Raw genomic sequence first — 26,779 nt, 5'->3', positions numbered from 1 at the left:
CGCAGCAGCACACTCACAGCCACGTCTCGAGCGACACACTAAATAACCACAGGCGGGAGGGGGCTCTTCATCACCACAGCGCCCCCGCCCTCATTATCGGTGCGGGGCTCTTAAATGCATGACCCACACTGCTGCCACATTGTGTGTCACCGTAGCCGCCGCCAACCCTGGCTCCACCCCCTATGCCGGCCAATCCAGCGGCAGTGGGGAGACTTGCAGGCTGGCTGTGCTCTCACCAGGGCCGCTGCCGTGTGACCTTGGGGGGTAGTCATGTGACCAGCTCTGCGGCAGGATAAGCTCCTTAATTCCATCTCAGCTCCTTCTGGGGAGGTGGGTTGCAATGGCGGGCAGCCCTTCATTAAGCCTGTTTTCCAAAAGTGACTCCTTGGAGGACCTATTCCCATCGCAGGGCGGAATGTGGCTGTTTGCTACTTGGGTATGGAGAGGGACAATGGACTCAGCTTCCTGGCCCACTGGGCATGATAAGAGGGTAGTTTCCCATTTTTCTGATCCATTTTGCTTTCTGTTTCTCCATCTCTCTTGGGTTCTTCTTTCCCCAGTGCACTTGGCTTCCTGTTTCCATGATATGCTTGGCTTCCTATTTCCCCCGTTCCCTTTCCGTCCTGTTTCTCCAATACAGGCAGCTTCCTGTTACCCCATTCCAATGGCTTCCTGTTTCCACGATAAGCTCAGCTTCCTGTTTCCCTGATTTTCTCGGCTTTCTAGTTCCCCAATGCGATTATCTTCCTGTTGCTCCCATACGCTCAGCTTCCTGTTTCCCCGATATGCTCTGCTTCCTGCTCCTCCACTGCGCTTGACTTCCTTTTTCCACAGTACACTCAACTTCATGCTTCCCAGATACGCTCGACAGACTGTTTCCTTTATCCGTTTATTTTACCCCAAAATCAAAATGTCAGAGGTCCCCCAGAAATAACGCTTCTCCCTATATGTGTTTGATTAGCCCCTGCCTCTCTCTCTCCCCCCCTTCCGTGTGTGATTACTGCCCCCCCCCCCTCACTCTCTCCCTCTCTCCCTTGTACCCCAGGCATGCGCATCCTGGTGAACCTGCTTCTGGACACTCTCCCTATGCTGGGTAACGTGCTGCTCCTCTGCTTCTTCGTCTTCTTCATCTTTGGGATCATTGGTGTGCAGCTATGGGCGGGGCTCCTGCGTAACCGCTGCTACCCTGAGGAAAACTTCACCCTGTGAGTCCCCGGGGAGGGAGGGCTGTCCCTCTGGTCGTCTATCTCGCTGTCTGTCTGCCAGTCTGTCTGTCTGCCAGCCTGTCTGTCTGCGCGTCTTTCTGTCTGCCAGCCTCCCTGTCTGCGTCAGACTGTCTGCCTGTCTGTGTCTGTCTGTCTGCCAGCCTGTCTGTCTGTGTCTGTCTGTCTGACTGTCTGTCTGTCTGCCAGACTGCCTGTCTGTCTGCCAACCTGTCTGCCTGCGTGTCTTTCTGTCTGCCTGTCTGTGTTTGTCTGTCTGTCTGTGTCTGTCTGCCAGCCTGTCTGTCTGTGTCTGTCTGTCTGTCTGACTGTCTGTCTGTCTGCCAGACTGCCTGTCTGTCTGTGTTTGTCTGTCTGACTATCTGCCTGTCTGTGTCTGTCTGTCTGGCCGCCCTTTCGCCAGCATCCCCTCGGCGGCCTGTCGTGGAGTGCGGCTCTAATTGCATTATTCTAAGACCCAGTGGGAAGGCCCCGCAAAGATGGAAATGCGAGTGCTTCACACTGTGAGCCTCACACGCGACGTGTCCCGAACCGCTCTGGTAAATAAATACCTTGCTGTATAAAAATGTCAGCTACACATGAAAGCATCTGGAGCATAAACAAATATTACAATTAACACAGGCTGCTGTTCCACCATAATGCAGGCCCACTGTTATCCAGGTCGACACATATGCCCTCACATATGCCTGTATTTTTCTTATTTAGGACTCCCTGTCTTTTCTCTGGGTAGATGATGAGCCCCCACCTTCTATCTTTCCTCTACTTTTCACTTTGCATTAACAATTTGCCCACCGTCTCCAAAACCCCACCCTCCCCCCGATCATCTATAGCCAGAATGTTGGTACCCAGGTTACTGTGCCAAGAGCATCTGTTTCCTCGAGCGATGCCTGGATCTTGTCATGCTGGGGGGAGAAATGACTGTGTCCTGTCATGGTATCAGTGGAAGGTTCACCTTTGGAGATAATTGGCGTGAATGAAGCACCATCCCCAGCTGTACAGTCTAATGAATAAAAGGTGCCAGTATCCATGTCCCAGATGATGTACCATATATATTTATACACACACACACACATATATATAAACACACACACATACACATATATATATAAAATAGATACTTGCTGGCATGGGATTATTATCAGAGGTTGGACATTGTGCACTGTGACAGCTCGCTCGCCCCAGTGCACTATGGGAGCCTGCTTACCAAGGGCTCAGACATCAGTGTCACATGTTAGAGGTGGTGACAGTCAGCACAGCTGGTACAGGACTGAACAGAACACAGAGGACTGGTGAGACATAGTGGCCATGACGACAAGGGCCTTTGTAATCAAATTTGAGGACCCTGTATTTAGCTGATTACGGGGGTAGGATTTACGACACTCGGGTTGTGACCTCAAAGTAATTCTGTGCTACCTATAACACTTCCCAGGAGTCTGTTTGGGGGCCGAGAGGCACCTTGGTTTTAATTCCCGGGTCTTCAATTAATTAACCTTGATTGAGTTGTTGGCTGAATTCAAATCAGATTAAAGAAGCTGTGAGTTAAAGTGTCTTTTTCATTATGGAGGAACACGTGTAATGCTGTAAAGATCCATAACTTACTTTTCAACCATCTAGACCTTTGTGATGAATAATAATACATGAATTCTGAGGCAAATCACAGCCTTGTTAGCGAAGGCACCCTAACATCCAGCGGGAAGGATTCTGGGTAATCTGCCCTGTCAGAAGAAATTAGGTGTCAGGGGCTCCACAGCTACACAAATTAGCTTGTAGCAGTTGCTGGTAGTCAGTGTTAGGTATTTGCAAGGTTGTCTCTTGCTTTTACCCGAGTTAAATGCGGTATACTGTACCCAAGCATGCACACTGGTGTATTTTATACATTGTCATATGCACAAAAGGTTTGGATGACTCCCTTCAAGCTGGCAGTGTCATTTAGCGTTTCTCTTTGCCGCTTTCCTTGCAGATGGCTGTGTGCGCCATATCAGAGTGCCCCCACTCCGGGGACTCTGTCGCTGTCAGTTCAGCCCCTGCCTCTCTGAACTTTGGCTGCTTGGCTCTGCCTCCCTTCGATCAGGGAGAATCTTCAGCCACTGCAGGCTTGAAAGACAGGGCAGTAGAAGGGCTGCAATCTGCGACTCCCCTGCCCTCAGTAGCCAAGCGTTGCTATATAGGGGGGAGGGGCTTCTCAGCCTTACAGCGTTGTCGCTCGGTGGCGATTGGTCTGTCAGTGGGCTGGCTTCTGCCTTCTTCTGTGGCCATCCTTGGTGGGGTGGGGGTTGGTTTTAACAACATTCCGTAATGTCTGTCTTTCCTGTTTACCTTTGTATTACAGACAGAAACCTTCCCCAAATCTCTTTCCCAAAGCTTATTACAACTTAATGTAATTAGGAATAATTAAGAAGAAGTGCAGCTTGTACTTATTAAAATGGGCATATTTTAATGAGTCTGCCTGTGTGCAGAGTGCTACAAACAGGTAATAATGTGAGACAGTCCATGTCCCTTTAATGACACCACCTGTCACCCTGCAGGGACGCTCACTTCCTCTGTCGTCATGCATGCAAGCTGCTAATCTCAGTGTTTATTTTTTTGGCAGATGCTTTAATGCAAAGCAGCACGTGTGTTTTTTTTTTTTGGGAAAGCAGAGTCAGACAGTCTCCAGAACAACTGGGCTTCAGAGACCAAGGGTGACATCACTCTGCCGACCCACTGCCCCCGAAACAGCAGCAACCAACGTGGGGCTCGAGTCCACAACCCTGAGAGTACAGGGTTCATGTTCTGCCAGCTGTGCTTGCTAGGCTGACCTCTTTGTGAATCTGTGATCTAAGCATTTGTATACACTTGTACGAGTCTGAGTATTTAAATACTCGTGGGGGTGTCACGCCGCGTCTTGTGACCCCATGTCACACGTCACCCTTCAGCTCTCTTAGCCCGTGCAAGACACCCTGACTGTATCACTCACCTCTCAGGCTGTGACTTCCCTGACACCCCCTCTGTCCCTCCTCTGCTTGGGGGGGGCACTCAGGAGCTGATGGCCTCTGTGACAGATGCACTGCCTAAGTATTATCAGAAACAGAGAGCAGGATTGCCGGTGTCTGACTCGGGGAGATGGGAGGGGGCACTGGGCCACTAGAAGGGGTCAGAATATTGCTTTCACACTGTATCTGGATCAGATCCTGTCATTTGCTCTCTGACACATGTGGCAGGAGTATTATGGCGGTATGATGCACTCTTCCTCTGCATGTGTCTTTATCACAGTTAGGCAGAGCGCTGATCAGCAGGTTGCACCCCATCGTTTGGCCCCAAAGGGCTGCTGTGCGCTGCCTTGGGGGTGTCCGCACCATGCGCCCGGCTGGGACGGGCGTGGGATACGAGTGAGGTTAGCTGAGCCTAGCAGAGGACCTGATCAGCAGAGTGATGCACCGAGACGCAATAAACAAATAGGCCGATGTGACAGGCCTGTCTGCGCCAGTAAGGGTGGGCTGTGCTTTCTGAATGCCCAGAGGGCACGCTCGTACCCGATCACGCTCAGCATGGCCACGACACGTCACCACTCTTCTGCCGTGTTTGCATTTTGTCATCTGTTCAGAAACAAATATAAAAAGTGTAGCTATATATGTACTGTTCTATGGTAACAGCGGCTTGATAGATGCTAACAGAGCTTCATGACCATCTAACGGTGGTTCTCCCACTAGCCTTGTCCTTCCCAACCTCCCGCTGCTGTCTTTCAGCTGGGCTTTAGCCGCAGGGCATTCTGGGAAGGCCCCCGTATCACTGAGAATTACAAATGAAGGCAGAGCATCAGTTACCAGCTTCCTCTGTCAGCCAGTGAGCTCAGAGGCAGCACCTTGCCCGGCCAGCAGGGTGTGACGAGGGGATCAGGGTGCCGTCTCAGCGCAGCTTAACGAATCGTGTTCGTCAGACAGCCGTTCCTGTGCCCTCGTAACATGGAGCGAGAGAGCGGCAGATAATGAGGGGGGGGGGGGGGGGGGGGGGGGGGGAGGCGGCACTCGCTGAGCTCAGTTGGAATCTAGGCCCCAAGCAAGCATATCATCAATAGGATAGTTCAGGTCCAGAGAGCAATATCTAGACCAAAATTTTGTATCTCTTTATACTCAAATAAAACTTGTATACCTTCACATGAGATTCTAAAGGTCTAACGGCTGTTCCCCCCAAGATCTTCATTAGGGTTTGGACTCATCTTTCTAATGCCGTCCGTCCCACGTTCCCAGCACGTCGGGCCTTACCCTCCCCACGCCGTACTACCAGCCCGAGGAGGACGATGAGCGACCCTTCATCTGCTCTCTGGCGGCCGACAACGGCATCATGTCGTGCCAGGATGTGCCGGCACGGCGGGAGGGCGGCCGCGAGTGCTGCCTGGACAAGGAGGATGTGCTGCGGCGCCAGGCGCTGGGCCTGGCCCCCGAGCCACTGGTCAACGGCAGCGTCAGTGTGGCCGGCCTCTGCGTCAACTGGAACCAGTACTACACCCGCTGCCAGACTGGCCACAGCAACCCGCACAAGGGAGCTATCAACTTCGACAACATCGGCTATGCCTGGATCGTCATCTTCCAGGTGCTGACGCACACCCACACACACAATCACCTCTACTCATATCTTTGTGAGGACTAGGACGGTCCATTCATTTCTATGGGGAGAACCCCCCAATACCAATAACAATGACACCCTTAACCCCTACCTACCTTAACCATGAGTAACCAAACAAAATGTAAGACTTTGTAGTTTTTTGATTACAGTCATAGATTTCTATAAAATTGAGTTTCTCCATTGAAAAGGGGGTCTCTCTCTCTCTCTCTATATATATATATATATATATATATATATATATATATATACACACACACACACACACACACACACACACACACATAACCCACAAACACAGAGACACACACGGGGGGCTGAAGCATCTCTAGTCGATCTCCAGACCAGCGAGTGTGTCTCCCCACTCAGGTGATCACATTGGAGGGCTGGGTGGAGATCATGTACTACGTGATGGACGCTCACTCCTTCTACAACTTCATCTACTTCATCTTCCTCATCATCGTAAGTGTCCCTCTCTCTCACAGCCCCAGATTGAGGCTGCCTGATACACACACGGTGGCTGCATTACAGTATTCCTGCAGTACTCTACTACAGATCTCTGTTCATCTGGCAGTGACCAATGAAAGCTCAGTCCCACACAGGCAGAAATCACCACCCAGATCTAATCCGATAGCCTGCAATAGTAAATATCATGTGGAGGCTTGTTGATGCCCTTTAACCAAGGACTCTCTCTTGTACATTTCTTTACTGTATTTACCGCTTCGCTTCCTGCAAGGTCATCTCCAGAATTAAGTTCCGAACATTCAGATTATGAATTTTTACAGTGGATATGGAAGCTCAGTTAGCTGTAATTTTATCAAAAGATCGGCGTTAACACAGAGCAGAGACACACCTCGATGAGACTTGGACAGACCTGAGTGAAAAGGCGGCTGGTATTTTGGGTCTGAGCTCCCCTGTTCACCAAAGAAACATCCAGAGTTAATGGACCTTTAGAAACTAATCTAATAACTCTTAGCGAGCTGCTATCCATAACATGACTTACACTGAAGCCTATTACTAGCCCTATTAGTGACCTAATGAAAAAGTGCTTCATTAGTCACTGTCATGTTTCCAGCAGAAGTTTAGGTGGGTTTTCACCTTGAAAACTGACTGTCCTCAACTGCTGGACATCATGGTGTTTCAGGTCCAAGAGAAGCAGGTTTGCACACCAGTGAGCTCCAATGGGTAACTAAGTGTGAGAGAGGCCACTTAATTAGGGCCACCAGTGGGATGGCGCTGTGTCCAGAGGGGCCAGGAGGGGGTGCTGTGGCATGCCTCTTGGATGGCAGCTGTATCCATGATGCCTGTGATCCGTTCAGCTTCCAGAGTCAGCATTTAGTCTCCCTGTGAAATATATCAGTGCGACAGGCAGTATATAAATGAGGTGGAGATTATATGAGTGCATTCTCGCATGTATGGATAGGTTCGCATGTGTGATATACACTCCACAGAGGACATCTGTTCCACCCTGTTCCTGGGCTGAAAGTCGGAGCTGACGGGCAGGCTAGTTTATCATTCTCCTTCCGGGTCGTTTAATCTGGTCTGATTGTCTGCTTTCGGGATCCCACTAATCAGGCCGAGTGGCTAGATCAGGTGCAGTGGCACAGATGATATTAAGCTGAAATTCATCCCAAATCTCCTGTGAACGCCTTTTAAATTGCAAAGAAATCAGGCATAATCAAGCAGCTTGTGCCGTCTTGCGGAGAGTCAGGTCAGTTTCTGGGAGACAGTGATACTTTGGTGATTTAAACAGCTTGAATGAAGCCTGCTGGGAGATTAAATTCCTCTGCTGGGTCTGACCTCGGCTCATGTCTCTGTTTGCCCTCCTCATTTGTCTCCAGACCCCTGCCCCCCCCAATACACACACACACACACACACCGAGCTCTCGCAGTTACATCCTTACTCACAGCCTGGCAGACAGAAGCAAACGCACACCGCTAATGGAGGTCGCGCAGAGGAGCACCGTGCGCGCTGGCCTGATATTCTGCCCACTCGGAGCATGTGCAGTGCAGACAGGAAGCAGGCACAGCGCTCTTGCGCGCCCCAGATGCTCACTCTGTGCACCGTTACAGAGCGATGTGTGATGTTCACGTTAAAGCTGGAAGGCGTTTTCGCTGACCATGCAGTCTGGATTGACCAATCAGAGAAGGGCTTCGGGCTGGAATGAATTTACAGCCAGCAGTGGCCCCATGTAACCCTCAAAGGGGCCACTTGCATGCCTGAGGTCATCTGGCAGCAGGCCGAACACTAAGCCAATCAGCAGCGCTTGCCAGTTTTCCCAGGCTGGGATGTATTGGGTAGAGTAATGTCTCTCTGGCCACAGGAGGAGGCCGTCATTGCTGCAGGATGTAAATGTGGGCAGGGCTGAGGGGAGGCACTCAGTCATGATGAGTTAGATGTTGGCTGCACGCCCCGCCTGGGAAAGCGCCTGAGTTCAGCGCTTCATAACTCTGCTGCTGTACTAAGGTCACCAGAAGACTGTGTGGGGGGTGCTGTCCCACACTGATGCCCCTACCACCAAACTGTGGGTGCTTCTCAACACCAAGAGCGCAAAGGTCGTACTTATGCTCTTGGCAAGACTTGCCTCCCAAGAACAAACTTGGCGCGCAGGGAATCATGGGATTGGTCTCGTTTTGGCAAGTATGCAGCTGATACATCCTTGATATCTGGGGCGGAACGAGAACGACATCCGGGGATTTTTGCCATCGTCCGTACTTCTGTTCTTGAGTACTGGAACTGGTCTTTGGCAATGAAAGACAACATGAAATGTGTACGCAAGAACATAAGTACGGTCAAGCACACATATTGAGAAACAATCCATTACTGTTAAGTGCTACTACCCCAAACTATGTCAGGAAAGCAAAGATCAGTTTCATTCATTCATTAATTAACAGCGATTGAACCCATCTACAGTCATGCACGCGATGCACACGACTAAATGTCTTCATGTGAAGGATGATAAGTTACAGCGCCTGTGTGTGAAAGATGAGGTGCTGTTCTCTATTGACTATGCCGGCTCATTTTACAGTATACCAAGGCTATCTGAAATTGCAATTTGAAGACATTCAAACTCCGAATGGATTGCCTTTCATTTTAAGTGGAAACCAGAAAACTTCCTGCAGAGCCATTGCCGATTCGCAGAGAAGCTCTACATCCATTTCTCCCTGAAGCGAATGGAAAGAAATGAAGATATTAGGCTCCTCCGACAGGAGATGAAATCTGTTACGCGGCAATTAAACCAGCGGCCTTGCGCAGGCTTTGTATCATGCATGTCAGCCTCTGTGGAAAGCAAAGAGGCGATTGCGATGAGCGCATTATCTCCGCTTGCACACTAGCAAATGTGCCGCCTTGTAAACCGCAGGGAATGATTTTCCTATTAAGATCTAGAGATCAGCGTGCTCGTGGGGGATGTGCTTAATGGTGAGCTATTCACATCAGAGTATGAGGGGCACACAGAAAGGAGAATTCCCATAATGCTCAAGGGTAGTGTGGGTCTCTCTTGCCTATCACCGACCCCAGGGTGTTTTCAGTGCATGCTGAGTGCCATATCATTGCTGGAGTCCTTGCCCCCCACAGATTGGCTCCTTCTTCATGATCAACCTGTGCCTGGTCGTCATCGCCACCCAGTTCTCGGAGACCAAGCAACGCGAGCACCAGCTGATGCAGGAGCAGCGAGCACGTTGCCTTTCCTCCAGCACACTGGCCAGCATGGCTGAGCCGGGCGACTGCTACGAGGAGATGTTCCAGTACGTGTGTCACGTGTTGCGTAAGGCACGCCGGCGCTCCGCCGCTCTCTACAACGCTCTGCGTGGCCGTGCTCAGCCACCAGGGGGGAGCAGAGTGCGGGCAGGAAGGCCTGAAGCCGGAACCAGCGTCAACGGCGGAGACAGACATTACCACCCCCAGCAGAGTGAGTGGATTGTTGGAGTTAGAGATGAGCTTTGTGTTGGGAGGCAGGCAACTAAATTGCTTAATTTGCATATTTGGGGGGGTCTATGATGGCACACACTGACCAGATGCTCACTCTCGGTCCCCACTCCTTCTCCGTCTCTCTCCTGTCTCTGTTTCCCTCTATCTGATCTAGTAGCTCACTGCCCACGCCACAGCAAGCCAGGGAATAGCACTGGCCCTACGGGCAGCCCCCTCGCCCTCTCAGTCGTGCCTGTGGCTGAGGACTGCCCAGACTGCAGGATGGCTCTGCCTGTCAGGGAAGTGACTGGAGCTCTGAGCGTATCAGCCAATGAGGAGGAGGAGGACAGAGCTATGGAGGAGACAGATGGTTATAGCAACCACCTGGAAGAGGATGAGGGGGCAGATGAGGTTGTGGAGCACAAGGCGAACAGGAGGAAGAGGATGAGCTGCTGGGGCTGGTGCAGGGCACTCTGGAGAAGCATGCGTGTCAACCTGCGGAGCATCGTGGAGAGCAAGTACTTCAACAGAGGCATTATGATAGCTATCCTGATCAACACTATCAGCATGGGCATCGAGCACCATGACCAGGTAAACAGCACATCTACTCCTGACATCAGAGACATTATGATAGCTATCCTCATCAACACTATCAGCATGGGCATCGAGCACCACGACTAGGTAAACAGCACATCTACTCCTGATATCAGAGATCTTATGATAGCTATCCTCATCAACACTATCAGCATGGGCATCGAGCACCACGACCAGGTAAACAGCACATCTACTCCTGACATCAGAGATCTTATGATAGCTATCCTGATCAACACTATCAGCATGGGCATCGAGCACCACGACTAGGTAAACAGCACATCTACTCCTGATATCAGAGATCTTATGATAGCTATCCTCATCAACACTATCAGCATGGGCATCGAGCACCACGACTAGGTAAACAGCACATCTACTCCTGACATCAGAGATCTTATGATAGCTATCCTGATCAACACTATCAGCATGGGCATCGAGCACCACGACTAGGTAAACAGCACATCTACTCCTGATATCAGAGATCTTATGATAGCTATCCTCATCAACACTATCAGCATGGGCATCGAGCACCATGACCAGGTAAACAGCACATCTACTCCTGACATCAGAGACATTATGATAGCTATCCTCATCAACACTATCAGCATGGGCATCAAGCACCATGACTAGGTAAAGAGCATATCTACTCCTGCTGAGTTGACACTCATTGTAACACTTAGCATTCTCAGTGTGAATGTAAACCCCTCTCTGTAGATGCTATCCTGAAGTTCCTTCCAGAATAATCAAATATCTTAAGTTGCTTTTGCTGTCAGTGTAAGGCACTTAGTCACGCCACTGCAGGAACTCTTGAAGTTACTCAATTTGTTGGAAAGTCATTAATAACTACTGATCTATCATGTGTCAATAAATTCATCCATCCATTTGTGGGAAATCCAGTTAGCTTGACAGTGGTCAGAGGCCACAGCAGACTGTGGACAGAGGGACAGAATTAATCACAAGGCATGTCAGTAAATGCACTTAAAATTCCAGCTTTACTTTATAATTTCTGTTGTCAGGCTCCGGAGAGCCGCTGTTTGCTGATGGCAGCTTTCCATCACACAGACAAACAGCGCACCATTATAAACCACGTACAGATTCTTCAGATTCAGGCACTTTTCTCCCGTATCAACCAGAAATCTCGAAATTGTATTAGCTGCAGATCCAAAGCTCCAGCTCGACTGACCTTGACCTCGGATTCACTAGGCTGTACACGGGGGATTCTCTGTCATCTCGTGCTTGCAGTCTCGTACCCATCACTCCCATTGACACTCCTGCTCCTTTTGGCTTGGGGAAGGCAAATCTCAAGGTTTCTCACCCTAGCGTTAGCAAAATGCTAGCGTTAGCATATCGCTAAGCAGGACACAGCTCATCAATGATCTCATGGGACATGAACTCATCGGTGTCCTCGGTGTCCCGTGTGGACGACTTGATGTGGGCGTCTGCCTTAATGTGCTGACCCCATCCCCCGACACAGCCAAGTCTCTTATAATCGACGGCAACGAAAAAAGTAGAGCATTCCCTGTTTTGCATAATTAGCACAAGAATTGCCATAGGAAGAGGAGAAAGACGGGATTATATTCAGGCAGCAGACGGCTGCCTCAGTGTGGAAGTGGAATGACGGTTCTCAACCCGGTGCAAAAACATAATTAGACCTTATTGATTAATTAGCATATTAACTACTCTGGTCTGTTCTGGGCCCCCTATGATTCTTTCATCAGTTTAAACATACACGTTCCGCTTAAATAATATTGCAAAGTCATGCAGCAATACAGCGGACAAATATTACTACAAGATTCCTAAGTTAACTACCATTAACAATAACATAAGCTCCATAAGTGTTAAAGCGATGAAACACAGGAGTACAAATAGGCATGTTGTTCTCCTCAAATGCTCCGTGAAAATCCCTCTGCATTATTCTGCTTATTTCTGGCAGGACAAGTTAAGTGTTTGTTACTTTTGTGGTTATAAAATAAAAGGCAAATTTGCATACAGTGAGTCATAGTGAAAATCGAAACTACTATTTTTGGTCTGGGTGGTTATGATGGAGCTGAATGGTGGCTGTGCAGAAATAATCGCAAAAATCTGATTCTCTTTATGATAACTGGCCCCCTGTTAATGTAGCCCAGCTGTGGTCAGCTGTTAGACCTCCCTCGCTTTGTGGGCTCAGGCCTGCATGTGACCAGATTGGATCAGGGTTTGGTGATGATTATACCCAAACGACTGAATAAGGCAACCTCAACAGATTTTCTTTGTAGGTGATTCATAAGCCACCATCTCTAGATAAATCTGTAGACACACTGCATCATCCTGCGTAGATATTCTCTGATAGGTCCTCTCATGTAGATTTAGGGTTTAAGGATAAGCGGTTTGGAAAATGGATGGATGGATGTAATTCATCATAAACATTGTGAGGCTTGATGTTTTGGCACTGAGTTTCACTGCCATCGGCTGATTATTACCTTTATCCGTCACCTCTAGGGGCATCGCACCCATACAACGTTCACTCTCGTGAAATTAATGAAGCCTTTTATTTTCTGTTAAGTCGGCTGCTTAACCAAATCTCTCGATGAGATCTTTTAGTTGCCGTTTGTGCGACGGTAAGTCGAGATGCTTAGGAATGCTTCGGTTTTCTCGTGTCCCGTCTTGCTCATCTATGAGACCCATGGACACAGATGAGAGCGAATCCTTGGGGTCAGGATCAGGGGTCGGCCGTTACCCCAGCAGACCTGAGCAGTTTATGGAGTTAGAAGTTTTGTTCATGGGGTCAACAGTGATGTGATTACTCTGTTAGCCTCAGAACCTTCCAAACATGAGCATAGATCCTTCACCCGCACAGCCACTCGTCGCCTCGTCTGGGTTCGGATCCTGACCTTCATACAGAGCCTTATTGTGTTAACTGACCGTTTGTTGAGGGACATCCTGCAGACGCCCTCCCTCCCCCAGGACCCAAGCAACGTGCTGATTATGTCCTTATTCCTCACAGAGGGACCCTGCTGATGATTTCTGTGGGTTTCTCCAGGTGACTTTCTGGTGTTTTGAGTTAGTTGCAACTCGTCGACAAAAACGTCAGATGAGCTGCACACCCAAACAAATTTTAAAAACGTACTTAGCACTTGAAGCATGACGGCGTTAAGCCAAATCCAGCTTAATGAGAGCACCACGTCCTCTCCATTTTCATCCAGGATGTCTGGCAGGTATGTGCTGTTTTTAAGTCAGGCTGTGCAAAAGACTCCGTAAAAATGTCTTTCATGAAACAATAAATAGCGGGGTCACTGGCACAAAAATCTGTGCCGTTAATTTGGACATTTCACCACGTTTGCTTTTCTGGCAAAATGATGGACTCTGGGCCGAAGTGGAAGGTGCAGCGTGAAGCCGGGTCTTAATCATGACAAGGTTTCCCTCGGCCGGGTGGGGTGAGGAATCGAAGGGTAGGGGGCAGAGACAATGATGCTTGTTTGTAAGAAGTGTAGCTGCCTATATTTAGTAGTGCTGATAGTCGTGTCAATACTCTGCCGTTTCGAATGCCACTGTGGCCGACGCAGTCTTACGCGGAGAGGGAGCCTGGCCCCTGTCTCAGATGATCGATAGAGGGGCTATTGATCACGGTGAAACGGCTGGCTTGATAATAGGGCCGAGGAACAAAGGAGACCAGAATGTATTTTCCAGGAGAAGATGGAGTGAGAGCCCCCGTCAGTAGATGCTGTCAGCTCCATGAGCTTGATCATTAGCTGTTTCCTGTCATGGGAGTCCTGCTGTCCTGCTACAGGGTGCTTCTCACGCTCAGCTGAAGCCTGGCACTTCTGTGTCCAGATGCTCTGAAGGTACTCAGAGGTGTCCTTCGTTTATTCCTGTTTACCATCCTCCACTAAATATGCAGCATCGTGCTACTGCTAATCCGCTTTCGTCGCTCTGTAATACCTCCAGCCAGAAGAATTAACCAACGTGTTGGAGATCAGCAACATCGTCTTCACCAGCATGTTCACGCTGGAAATGATCCTCAAGCTCACTGCCTTCGGCTTCTTCAGCTACCTGCGTAACCCGTACAACATCTTCGACGGCATCATCGTCATCATCAGGTCTGGGTTCAGGGTCAGGGGTCTAGGGATGGGGGTGGGATGGGTGAAGAGGAGGTCCTCTAGGGAGGTGGTGCCAACCATCATGGCTGTATCCCCCCCCCCCCCCCCCCAGCGTGTGTGAGATTGTGGGCCAGGCTGATGGCGGCCTGTCCGTCCTCCGGACCTTCCGCCTCCTCCGGGTCATCAAGCTGGTCCGCTTCATGCCGGCTCTACGGCGCCAGCTGGTGGTGCTTATGAAGACCATGGACAACGTGGCCACCTTCTGCATGCTCCTCATGCTCTTCATCTTCATCTTCAGGTCTGTGTTCCAGCCGACTGTCAGCGTGAGTGTGGTGGCTGGGGGAATTTGGTCTGGCTCTGGCCAAGGGACTCCTTGATGATCCGTAATGTGTGTCCCCAGTACGCAGGGGCCTGTCTGGGCTGTGTGACGCCTCAATAAACTAATAAATAAAGATCTGATCCGTCTTCGCCATTGCACCTTGGGGGTCGTCTGTCTTTCCTGAGGGCTGGAGCTCATGCATTCCATCTCTAGCAGCAGCGATATTAATTCCAGCCAAATGCATGTCCCATGTGCGTCCAGAGTACTCAGACTCTGCCCTTTATCCTCGGGCAACAGCAAAGCTGATTGCGATTAACCGAAAATGGGAGATTTGCACAAAATGGCCCCCGCCGCTGAACCTTTGTCTTGCCGCCGTAATATTTACCCGCCTTAGACCCTACGCAGTGGCTCAGCAAACATCATCTGGCAACCCCACTGGCTGACACGGAAGTTCCTCTGCCGAAAAGTAAATTCACAAATGTGTTAATCCCTCCGGCGGTGATATAACCCGCAGCATCCTAGGAATGCACATCTTTGGCTGTAAATTCAGCCTGAAGACTGAGGCGGGCGACACGGTTCCCGACAGGAAGAACTTCGACTCGCTGTTGTGGGCCATCGTCACCGTGTTCCAGGTGAGCTGCCCGGCTTCATCATCTCACCCTACGCCGCCATCCTACATGTGCTTCCCCGCCAGGGCTCACCTCTTTGATTGTGCGCTCGCAGATCCTGACCCAGGAGGACTGGAACATGGTGCTCTACAACGGCATGGCCTCCACCTCCCCCTGGGCCGCCCTCTACTTCGTGGCCCTCATGACCTTTGGCAACTACGTGCTGTTCAACCTGCTGGTGGCCATCCTGGTGGAGGGCTTCCAGGCAGAGGTGCGGGCGGTCATGTGACCAGCGGCCACGTGTGCTTCGTCCAATAGGGATTCATATATGTGACTCACCATCATCACTAAATAGAATCACAAGTGCTGTGGATCTAATAATCTGTAACATCTGGAATATAAGGTAAAAAAAAAGCTTCATGTTGATTATAGACAAATATACACAGAGTGCAGTGACGATACGCATAGTGCAGTGACGATACGCATAGTGCAGTGACGATGCACAGAGTGCAAACAAATAAACACGGTGTAAAGAAATCAAAAAGTACATCGTACAGAAATAGAATATCCTGAAAAACTGAATAGTATGGAATAATAAGGGAATAAAGAAAACAGAAAAGTAAATAATGTGCAGACATTTTTAGCATAAAAATATGCAGCATTTATTATATAAAGTATAAATAATATGTAGATATTTATAAAATAAAAATACAAGAATATGCAGATATTGTAACACCATTTGTCCTTAAGGCTCACGGTACAGGTGTCATTTTTGCAGGCTTACAGAGTTCCAAGTTAGAGCCAGGATGTGTGAACAAAACATGGACAGTCTCTGATGCCCTCATGTCCTCCTCCTGTCCTCCTCCTGTCCTCCTCTCCTGCTCTTCCTCTGTCCTCCTCTGTTCCTCATCCACTGTCCTCCACTCTTCCTGTCCTCCTCTCCTCCTTCTCCTACTGCCTCCTCTCTTCCTGTCCTCTTCTATTCCTCTTTTCCTGTCTTACTTTCCTGTCCTCCTCTCCTCCTGCCCTCCTCTCCTTCTCTTCCTTCCATCTCTCCTCCTCTTCTCTTGTCTGTCTCTCCTGCCTTCACAGGGCGATGCCAATCGTTCGTATTCTGAGGACGACAAGTCTTCTTCCAACTTTGAGGAGACAGAGAAAAGAAGAGATTCCATCCAGCTCTCAGGTAGCTTCCTTACCTTCCCACCTCCTCGCCTGACAGATGTGTGAGTGACTTCCAGGTATTTCTCTCCTTCACTGAGAGATTTGTGATTAATATCACCTCTCAGAAGCATGACATGCTGCGGTAGACCTCTCAATTAAGGTTAACAAGGACAATAAACATGCGTTCCGGTGCCCCGGCGGACGCCGCCTCCCTCAGCCCGGGAAAGTGGCGTGTGAATCGCCATGGCTCTGATTGGCTGCTTTGCTCTCCTGGGTAACAAGAGAACCATCATGACTCAGGAGGCTGGATTAATAAGTGGCGTTGCTTTTGCAGCCTCATACATCACTCCCCTCACTCGATTCCGAACTGCAGCCGAAGGAGATTCTTCTTTTAACTTAATAAAACTTCCAAAACTGGCTTTCGAGAATTTAAAAATCTCCTTTTCTCATGCCAGTTTAATCGATTCCAGCATATTGTGCCATTCAGTGCTCCCAAGCATGCATTAGTATGAAAGTTTAATACTGTAACAGAAATCTGTGGGCTCTTTGTGTTTTCTGCGGCACAAGCGAAAAGCTGACCCCATGTGTGAGGGAGCCACACACAGTATTTTTGTCACTGAAACATTATGCCCCCCCCACTGCTCTTCCAGACCCAAAGATCTGCACTCTTACCCCCAACGGACACCTGGACGTGACTCCAGCCGCTCCAGCCAAGGGGCCCAGCCTGGCTCTAGGCTCCCGGAAAAGCAGTGTAGTCTCTCTGGGCAAAGGCGGTGGGGAGCCGCACTCGCTGGTGAGCACAGGCCAAGGGTGGCCGCTGCTGTGACACACCGCGCTGTGCTGAGCCATCTGCTGTGCTGTCTGTTGTGTTGAGCCATCCACTATGACACACCACACTGTGCTGAGCTATCTGCTGTGACACAGCGCACTGGGCAGAGTCGTCTGCAGTGCTGTCTGCTGTGCTGAGCCATCTGTAGGGCCGAACCATTAATTGTGACACGTTGCACTGTACTGAGCTGTGACACATTGTGCTGTGCTGTGCTGTGCTGCCCTGTCTGCTGTGATGAGCCATCCACTGTGACACACTGCACTGTACTAAACTGTGCATCTGCTGTGTTGTGATGTCTGTTGGGACACATTGTGCTGTGCTGAAGCGTCTGCTGAACTGTGCCGTCCGCTGTGCATACCAGGCGGAGTGGCCCAGCCTGGCTCTGGGCTACAGGAACAGCAGCGTAGCCTCTCTGGGAAAGGGCAACATGGAGCCATGCTCCCTGGTGAGCACAGGCGGCCACTCCTGCGAGACACTGCACTGTACTGTGCTGAGCTGTCTGCTGTGCTGAACCATCTGCAGTGCTGTGCCGTCTGCTGTAACACACCACGCTGTGCTGAGTCGTCTGCTGTGCTGTGCCGTCTGCTGTAACACACCACGCTGTGCTGAGTCGTCTGCTGTACTGTGCTGAGCTGTCTGCTGTGCTCTCTGCTGCGACAGACTGCTTTGTGCTGAGTCATCTGCTGTGATGCATTGTGCTGTGCTGAGCCTTTTGTTGTACTGTGCTGTTTGCTGTGCTGAACCATCTGCTGTGACACACTGTGCTGTGCTGAGCTGTTGGTTATGCTAAGCCAATCGCTGTGCCGTCTGCAGGAGAGAGTGGGTGTAAATCAGCGGATGCATGACCTTTCAAGCATATTATCCCTTCAGGTAACCGAGGAGACTGCCTCTCTGCCTTAATTACACCCTCCCTGCCTTAATTACACCCTCCCTGAAACAGCATAGGAGTTACCAACTGAAAAAGTCCAAGTTACTTCCCAGGCAGGAATTGAGCCTGTGATAAAGACCTCTGGGTGAGGTCTATGCCATGACGTCACCGCGCTTTAAACCGCCTTCACAGTAATGTCCCCAAACCCTTTAGCCCTAGTCTGCATTAGCGAACATCCTAGAAGTGAAAGGTAAAAACAGATGGAAGGCAGCTGGGAGGGAGCAAAAATGTAGACTGTCTGGCAGGGAGCTTGGAGGTAGCAAAAATGTGGACTGTCTGGGAGGGAGCTGGGAGGGAGCGAAAATGTAGACTGTCTGTGGGTCCTTAAGGACCAGGCTAGGAAACACTGCTCTGTGTATGATTCTATGCATGCATGAGGCCTGCGAAGGCCTGGTATCCAGTCCAGGAAGTACCCCCACTATGCTGCCTACCATATGCTCCAGGTCCACTGAACCTGTACTGGATAAGTGACTAAAAGATGGATGGATGGATCTCATACCAGACAAGCTGTACATTCTGTGTATTCCTGTTGTTCTGTTTCTGTGAGTGCAGTGTTCTGGCCACAGTTCCCTCTACCACAACTGGGGCCGCCCTCACCCGCAATCGGTGTGGAGCCGGAGGTCAAGCTGGAACAGCCTGGGCCGCTCTTCTCGGGGGGTGGGGGGGAGCAGCCTGCGAGCCCGTGGCCCCCACTCCGTCCCAGTGGAGCATGAGTCCCTGCTATCGCCGCCTCTGCCCCCGCTGCCCCCGCTGCCCCTGCCACCCCCCCCCTCGCTATCCCGGCGCTTCGCCCCCTGCCGGGACCGCCGCGCCCTCTCCCTGGAGCTGCCCGAGCTTCTGCAGGTGCCCACTGTGCTGCCCCTTAACCCCCTGGCACACAAGAAGAGCCTCTTGGGGGCAGTGCCGGGGCCCGGGCTGCCGGCGGAGCACCAGGACTGCAACGGCAGGGCGCCTAGCCCCAGCCCCCAGCTCCTGGGGGAGGTCTACCCGCAGGTCAGCACCCGCGCGGAGAGGGAGGAGCTCGACGAGGAGATCGACTATGTGAGTGAGGCCGGCTGTCGCCCGTCCGGAGCGCTTACAGACCCCACCTGACGATTCGCGTACAGCTGCAGCTCAGTGTTGGCGGCTTTGTGTGCCACTGTCCACTGTCTCTCCTCGCGACAGCAAACTCAGTAAACTTCCAGCCCAAAAGATGGCTGAATACTCACAACTGTTATTTATTAACATAATTACAGTTGTCAGAAAACTGCAGCATTACTATGGGCTTATTTTCTTACAAAGAGATCCGGCAGAATGTAATTTGTTTCAGGGTTTAATTCACGATAAGTCTTTTGTGCATTACGGTTTTTTTAAGCGAGGCAGGCTGGAGATAATGAGCATATTACAGCAAGATCATCATTCCACTTGGTCCAGAGCAGCGTTTGCTTATTTAATGTCTGATGCTGAATTCGGTTATTGTTTGCTGCTAGAATCTGTATCCTCGAAAGTCACTAGTGGGAAGGGGTTAAAGTATTTGCTCTAATGAGGGCAATTAGGAGGGATTTCAATGTGCGTGTGGCGCCGTGTGCCCAGCAGGGCCGACCAGTCACTGGGGGATCTGCCTCCTCACCCACAGAGCCTGTGCTTCCGGGTCCAGAAGATGATGGAGGTGTACAGGCCGGACTGGTGCGAGGCCAGAGAAGACTGGTCTGTCTACCTCTTCTCCCCTCAGAACAAGTCAGTCACGCCTCGCCCTTCTTCCTGACTTGCAGAAGATGTGTAAAAAATATGGTCAATGTCACATCAAAGCATGAAGTTCTGAGGTTCTAACAGAGCACAACCTTTTGATCCAGCAGAACACGGTGTACGGTGTACAGCTTCTATACTCTGCTCAGGATTAAGATCAATACCACTGGAAAATAAATATATAAAATGATCAATCAAGACATTAATTCATTAATTTCTTAAAGAAACTGCAAAGACCTTTCATAAGTTTCATCTTTCTCCTCAAATTTCATTTGTTTGTCTCACCTTCGAGACTTCAACACTCAAAGATTAATATCTTCTGTGCCCGATTTGTGTGAGTGTCTCAGGATGTCTCTGACCTTTGACTAAGTGTGAACACTGGCACGGCTCCTGATGGACCGACAGAATGTCTTGCGACGGTTCCTCGTGAATCTTTGATGTTACGCGAAGTACACAGTAGGTCGAATGATGCTTTGTATCGCATGGAGCTCCAGCCTCTCATGTGATCCGCAATCCAGGGCTAAAATGTGCAGATATCCAGTCGATTACTATCCAAAACTAACTGAGCATTTTGTAGGGCAGGCGGACTAGCCTAGACTCTATTGTCAACTATGCTGATCAGTAGGGGAAACGTTTCCCCATTCATTTATGAAGTAACTTGGCTGCTATGTTGATCTCCTGCTGGAGCCGACATGGATATCCACGTCCCCCAGCTGTCTAAGGGAATGCCGGGCTCTCGCTGTCTCACCGTCACACGCTCGTCCATGATGTGAACACTTAAGCTTCCGGCGTTTTTAGGGAAGAGAGCTTTGTCATCGCTATAAGGAGTTTTAAGCAGGCCGTTAATTATGGCGCAGTCCTCTGTCATCCGCTGTGGGATTTGAACGTTCCCCTTTGTTCCGTGAAATGATCACATCTTCAAAAGGCTGTAAGACAAACAGCCTCCTAGCTGCCGCAGCGGATAATCTTGATCTGCTTTGAACTGGCTCCTGTAAAGTATCGGCTGTGTTAACCCTTGCCTGACCGCTCCTAGCTGCCTTTGGTTTGTTTTAGGTGGGGATGAGTAAAACCACAAACGTGTATCATAACTGCACAGCTGTCAGCCATGATAAATGGTAACATCGAGCTCTCCTGCTGTCTCCACACAGGTTCCGGTTGCTCTGCCAGTCGGTGATCGCGCACAAGCTGTTCGACTACGTAGTTCTGGGCATCATCTTCTCCAACTGCATCACCGTAGCCCTGGAGAGGCCCAAGATCCACCAGGGCAGCCTGGTGAGACTGCGGCATTGTGGGTAGTGTTGGGACTGGGGCTTGATGATCGCTGTGCTCTCAGCTCATCCTGTATACCCACCACCCCCTCTTCTCCCCAGGAAAGGCTTCTCCTCACCATCTCCAACTACATCTTCACCATCATCTTCGTGGGGGAGATGACCCTCAAGGTAAGACACTCTTTCTCACTCTCCTGCTGGCCTCACACTAAGGGGTGGGCACCGTCCCCAGTGTCACTGTAATGAATGAACGCAACACTGGCACTATTATAGCAGTGTCTATTGTGGAAGCTGGACATTACATTCTATTAATGAAGTTAAAGGTCACTCCTGATTGGTCAGCATGGATGTGCACTTCCTGTCTCTGAGAGCAGCGGCCCTGTATGCATGGCCCGGTATCTCTGCATGGATGTGCACTTCCTGTCACCTCTTTTCTATCCTGGCCTCTCCTCTTTCCCAAAAACGTCTGGCTTCTTGTCACTGGAGAGAAATGGATTGAGGCGCCCCTCCCACCCCCTTCTTGCTCTACACGAACGATTAAGCAATTATCTTAATTAATCAAAGCTTCCCCTTTCAGAAGCAGTCCATCATAAACATACCCCGTCTAGGCGACTGCGAGCTTCTGACACAATTCCTTCATCAATTATGCAATGGAATCAATAATTAACTAATCGTGAGAAGAGGAGATGGACCTGTCAGGACCTTGCCGTAGAGTATAGTGCGCTGGACCGCATGTGGTGTGAGTTGGAGAGAGTCCCTGAATCACATTCCGCATCCCTGCAGGCAAACGCGCAAGCCGGTAAACATAGGAGGGGAACGTAGCAGAGAAGCAGGCTAATGCCCCCCCCCCCCCCCGCAGGTGGTGTCCATGGGCCTGTACCTGGGGGAGCAGGCCTACTTACGTAGCAGCTGGAATGTGCTGGACTGCTTTCTGGTGTTCGTGTCCCTCGTCGACATCGTGGTCTCCATGGCCGGTGGGGCCAAGATCCTGGGCGTGCTGCGAGTTCTCAGGCTGCTCCGCACACTGCGCCCCCTCAGGTCAGCATGAGAAATGCAGGCCGATCCCTAAAGCCTCTGCGCCTCCCGCTTATCTACTGAACCGCACGGTAAGTTTGTGTCTGCCTGCCTCCAGGGTGATAAGCCGAGCCCCAGGATTAAAGCTGGTGGTGGAGACCCTGATCACCTCCCTCAAACCCATCGGCAACATCGTCTTGATCTGCTGCGCTTTCTTCATCATCTTCGGCATCCTGGGGGTCCAGGTGAGATCCCCCCCCGCAGACTGATCTTCTCCGCTGTAGCTTAAGTTATTTCAAACAGATGTTATCCTGCCGAATATCTTCAGGTAGCTTCAGGTGCCTTCAGGTAGCGTCATGCAGCTTCATGTAGCTTCAGGTAGTCCCAGGGCTGCAGCAGCGCACCACCTAAAGCGTCACATGACAGCACAAGTGTCCATTCTACTTCCTCTTCCAGCTCTTCAAAGGCAAGTTTTTCTACTGCTTGGGCCCAGATGTGAAGAATATTACCAATAAGTCTGACTGCCTTCTTGCTAATTACAAGTGGGTCCATCACAAGTACAATTTTGACAACCTGGGCCAGGTACGTCATCTCTGCCCTCTGCACCCGTGTGTCCGGAGGCTCCGGTATGTGCTGAGGAATCCCTGAACACGCCTCTGTCTTTGTGTGTGTGTGTGTGTGTGTGTGTGTGTGTGTCTGCTGTGACCGTCTGCCTCCCCGTCCGCGTGTCTCTGCCCCCCCCCTCCCCGCCCCCCCAGGCTCTGATGTCCTTATTTGTACTGGCTTCCAAGGACGGGTGGGTCAACATCATGTATCATGGCCTGGACGCAGTGGGAATCGACCAGCAGGTGAGGCTCCGATCGCAGAGGCTGCACTGAACCCCTCAAAGCCTTCAGATACCACAGCAGCATTCAGAAGCTTCTCCGTTCATCACACTGACATCGCTGCCAGTTTGCCTGATGGATCAGTTCTTATTCGAGAGGACTGTTTCATTAAATTCTTTGAACGGAGTGTAAGGAAACCTTACGGGTCTGAAGAAAAACGCAGCTTTAACAGGCTTTTCCTGTTTTTGTCAGGGAATAGTCAGTCTCCTTGAGGGCTCTTCCAAAATGATGTTGTAGAAGTACCACGTACAGCCCGCTTGTCCGGAAACTGAACACAGAAACCCGACGTCTGGGGCAGGTGATTTACCAGGGTTTTCTGGGCAGACCTGGGTCAGCTATAGCTACGGGCAAAATAGGCTGTTGCCACAGGCCCCCAAATTACCCGCGTTAAAGAGGAAGTGAAATGATCATTAATTTTCCAGGTGGGGGGGGTGGCTTTGCCCGGGGTCCCTGACGAGGTAGAACGGGCCATGGGGCAGGCAAAAGATATCAAAATGAATAAATACCCCATCTTCAACAGCACTCTCCTGTCATGTGGTGCAGTCGCTGTCACTCATGTGTGAGTCTGTCGTCTAGCAGCAGGTTACCCAGAGGGAGGGCCTGAGTGCAGTTACCAGTGATAGTTCAGTGATTAAATAGATCCCAGTTGCTGAGATGGCAGTAGTACTGAAACTTTACCCCCTCTGACTAATTTTAAGTATATCCGGGAGGCTGATGTGGCAGGCGGCCTCGTTTCCGGACAATATGCGAGCCGGCATCCTTTAGCAGGATCGGCCGTGAGCCGGACGGACCGGCCGTCTAGATCCTACCAGGGCAGCCTGAGACATCCTCAGCACTGAAATGGGAAGTAGGCCATTTGTGAAGCGCAGCGGAGAGACTGTTTAACTACGGAGGGCTGGGGGGGGGGGGGCGCAGAATGATGACATTCTTCAGCTTTTCAGTGGCGCATTTTGCTCCCAAGATGGCTGCCAGGAAAGATAGGGAGTGCGTTCGTAAGCAGTTCTGGTGCCGCGGTGCCTCACAGACCTGCCGGTACTCTTCACGCAGCAGAAAATCACGTTACGATGTTGACTGTGCTGAATGCCGCTTAAATCAGTGTGTACAGCGCTGAGCCCTGCAGTTATCTGGGGATTCTGCTCCCCTCTGCTCTCCGAGAGCTTCATTATAAGGAGAAAGCAGCACTTACAGAGTTTTTGTGATCCTCAGCCAAGCGGAGACCCTGGCAGCTCTCGGGTCTGCGTGCTCCAGGGCTGCGAGACGCGCCGGAGGGAAGGAGAGCTGTGGCGCGAAGTCTGACTCCGGGGAACTGAAATCAATCAGATTTCTAAGCACTGTAAAATGGCTTTCTCAGAAGCAATTGTCCATAATCAGTGTTTACTGTCACTGTTTAAATTTGTAGCTGAAATTATTCCCTTTTGTTACACGGGGAATTATCACATTATCACAAGGCTAACACGTATGAAAATAAATATGTGTGCTTTTGTGTTCTCATGTGTGCTGTGTTTTACTGTGTTTTACTATGTTTTCCATGTTTGACTGGGTTTTACCATATTTTGCTATGTTTTACCATGTTCCACCCACCCTGGTCACCATGGCTGCTGCACCTCCCTCTCTCTAAACAGCCCGTCACCAACAACAACCCCTGGATGCTGCTCTACTTCATCTCCTTCCTGCTCATCGTCAGCTTCTTCGTGCTCAACATGTTCGTGGGCGTGGTGGTGGAGAACTTCCACAAGTGCCGGCAGCACCAGGAGGTGGAGGAGGCCAGGCGGAGGGAGGAGAAGAGGATAAGGAGGATGGAGAAGAAGAGACGGAGTAAGGGGCTGACAGGCTGGGGAAGGGTGGGGACTGGAGGTGGTGCAGAGGGTGTAGATCTAGGAGAGTTACAGAGCGAGGGGCTGACCAGTGAGAAAGAGGTGAATGGTGGGTGGAGCAGCGGAGATGGAGAGGTGGGGTGAGTGACACCAGCTTGCTGAGAGGCAGCCGAGCTCCCAACAGCCCTGCGGTGAGGAGATCATGCTCAGTGCTTGGGAAATGTATCACCTTTTCAAGGCAATTAGTCACTCACAAACTGCATCTTCCTTCAAGAGGATTCCAGGTGAGGATTTCTGCTCGTTCCCTGCCAGTCAGAGTAATCCCCTGCCTCCTGTCCATTCCTCCCCCCCCCCCACCCCACCTAGAGGCTCAGAAGCTGCCCTACTATGCCAACTACAGCCACACCCGCCTAATGATCCACAGCCTGTGCACCAGCCACTACCTGGACCTCTTCATCACCTTCATCATCTGCGTCAACGTGGTCACCATGTCCCTTGAGCACTACAGCCAGCCTCACGTGAGGGACACACATTCGCACCTCTGTCTGTTTGGACTTCCTAACATCCTCCGCCCACCCATTGGCTGGTTGATTCCTGCCCTTTGTCACTGTAACTAAATGGTTCTGAATTGACCTGTGTACTCATATGACTCTTATCGCTGTCCTCCCGCTGTCCCGTTTGTGAGTCTGTCTCCCCTGTGACCACAATGAGAATCTGAAATTCTGAACTCTATTAAAAGCTGGAATAATTCACTGTGCCTTTCGCTCTCTCTCCTCCAGTCCCTGGAGATCGGACTCAAATACTGCAATTACTTTTTCACCACCACCTTCGTCCTGGAGGCGGCGCTGAAGCTCATCGCCTTTGGCTTTCGACGCTTCTTCAAGGACAGGTAAACCCGCCTTCAGCTCAAGAGCCTGGCGTGCGAGGTTAGGCGTGGGTGGCAATCAAAAGTTACGGTTCTGTTTATTTCGCATATTTATTTTTTGGGGAGGTTTTGGGGTGAAAGGCGCAGAGCTTGAAAAAGAAGATTAATTTAAAAAATAATAATAAGATGCTTCCCAGACGGCCCCTTGGAGGGCCCCAGGCGGGCGGCTACAAAAATAAGCACAGATATGCCTGTTCTATGGGCGGATCGTTAATGTGAGCTTATTTCCCTAATGGCCCAACGTTGTGTCGCAAAACTACTAATTTCTGCACCAATCACCGCTACACAGAAATTAATCTTTTTTTTGCATGTGTGCAGGTTGTTTGGGAAGACGTGACCCATTTGCCACATTTGGTGCTGGGAGCTGGTACTCTGTGATTGCTATTAATTTTTTGGGGCCTGTCATAAGTGGGCCAGCTGGGAATTGCTGGGCTGCATTTCTGGGCCACGCCTGTCGCAGGTATTTGGGGATGTGGGGCGTGACCCGCATCCCCGCAGCCCTGCATGTGGTGTGGTCGGGAGTGTGACATCTTCTCTCACGGCCCCCGCAGCCTTGCATGTGGTGCGGTCCGGAGTGTGACATATCCTCCCTTCGGCCCGCAGGTGGAACCAGCTGGACCTGGCTATCGTGCTGCTGTCAGTGATGGGCATCACCCTAGAGGAGATCGAGATTAGCGCTGCCCTGCCCATCAACCCCACCATCATCCGCATCATGAGGGTGCTCCGCATCGCCCGCGGTGAGCCTCACCCCTTGGTGGCGCTAATGAGCATGTGCGCTTCCTCTGCTGGGAAAAGAACTTGCTCTTCTTGAGGGAGCCCCCCGTGACTTGAGTGCTTTCTTCTCCATCACGGATGCCCCTCCCACCAGGGTCACAAAAGCAAGTCAGAGGTCACGCTTTACATGA

At 50.7% G+C, this 26,779-nt stretch overlaps 1 protein-coding gene across 5 annotated transcripts in view; it reads left to right on the top strand.

Annotated features, from left to right (window-relative positions):
- The window catches only part of LOC125718524 (voltage-dependent T-type calcium channel subunit alpha-1I-like), a 99,330-nt gene that overhangs the window by 54,137 nt on the left and 18,414 nt on the right, over window positions 1-26,779 (top strand). The window contains exons 6-29 of one of the 5 annotated variants that reach the window (XM_048992428.1): window positions 1,046-1,205; window positions 5,450-5,792; window positions 6,192-6,284; window positions 9,400-9,733; window positions 9,911-10,323; window positions 14,248-14,399; window positions 14,512-14,697; window positions 15,233-15,350; window positions 15,442-15,597; window positions 16,419-16,509; window positions 17,138-17,280; window positions 17,678-17,761; window positions 18,797-19,285; window positions 19,860-19,960; window positions 21,118-21,241; window positions 21,340-21,408; window positions 22,097-22,275; window positions 22,370-22,496; window positions 22,708-22,833; window positions 23,010-23,099; window positions 24,758-24,950; window positions 25,316-25,467; window positions 25,729-25,838; window positions 26,478-26,611. In XM_048992428.1, coding sequence (XP_048848385.1) covers window positions 1,046-1,205; window positions 5,450-5,792; window positions 6,192-6,284; window positions 9,400-9,733; window positions 9,911-10,323; window positions 14,248-14,399; window positions 14,512-14,697; window positions 15,233-15,350; window positions 15,442-15,597; window positions 16,419-16,509; window positions 17,138-17,280; window positions 17,678-17,761; window positions 18,797-19,285; window positions 19,860-19,960; window positions 21,118-21,241; window positions 21,340-21,408; window positions 22,097-22,275; window positions 22,370-22,496; window positions 22,708-22,833; window positions 23,010-23,099; window positions 24,758-24,950; window positions 25,316-25,467; window positions 25,729-25,838; window positions 26,478-26,611 — 4,167 coding nt within the window. Of the gene's footprint in view, window positions 1-1,045; window positions 1,206-5,449; window positions 5,793-6,191; window positions 6,285-9,399; window positions 9,734-9,907; window positions 10,324-14,247; window positions 14,400-14,511; window positions 14,698-15,232; window positions 15,351-15,441; window positions 15,598-16,418; window positions 16,510-17,137; window positions 17,281-17,677; window positions 17,762-18,129; window positions 18,187-18,796; window positions 19,286-19,859; window positions 19,961-21,117; window positions 21,242-21,339; window positions 21,409-22,096; window positions 22,276-22,369; window positions 22,497-22,707; window positions 22,834-23,009; window positions 23,100-24,757; window positions 24,951-25,315; window positions 25,468-25,728; window positions 25,839-26,477; window positions 26,612-26,779 lie in introns of all 5 variants that reach the window. The other 4 variants (XM_048992429.1, XM_048992427.1, XM_048992431.1 and 1 more) reach the window with 4 other exon arrangements.

This window comes from Brienomyrus brachyistius, chromosome 22 (assembly GCF_023856365.1).
Source record: "Brienomyrus brachyistius isolate T26 chromosome 22, BBRACH_0.4, whole genome shotgun sequence".
Lineage (NCBI taxonomy): Eukaryota > Metazoa > Chordata > Actinopteri > Osteoglossiformes > Mormyridae > Brienomyrus > Brienomyrus brachyistius.
Note: the sequence above shows the minus strand (reverse complement) of the source record. Positions and strands in the feature narration are given on the sequence as shown.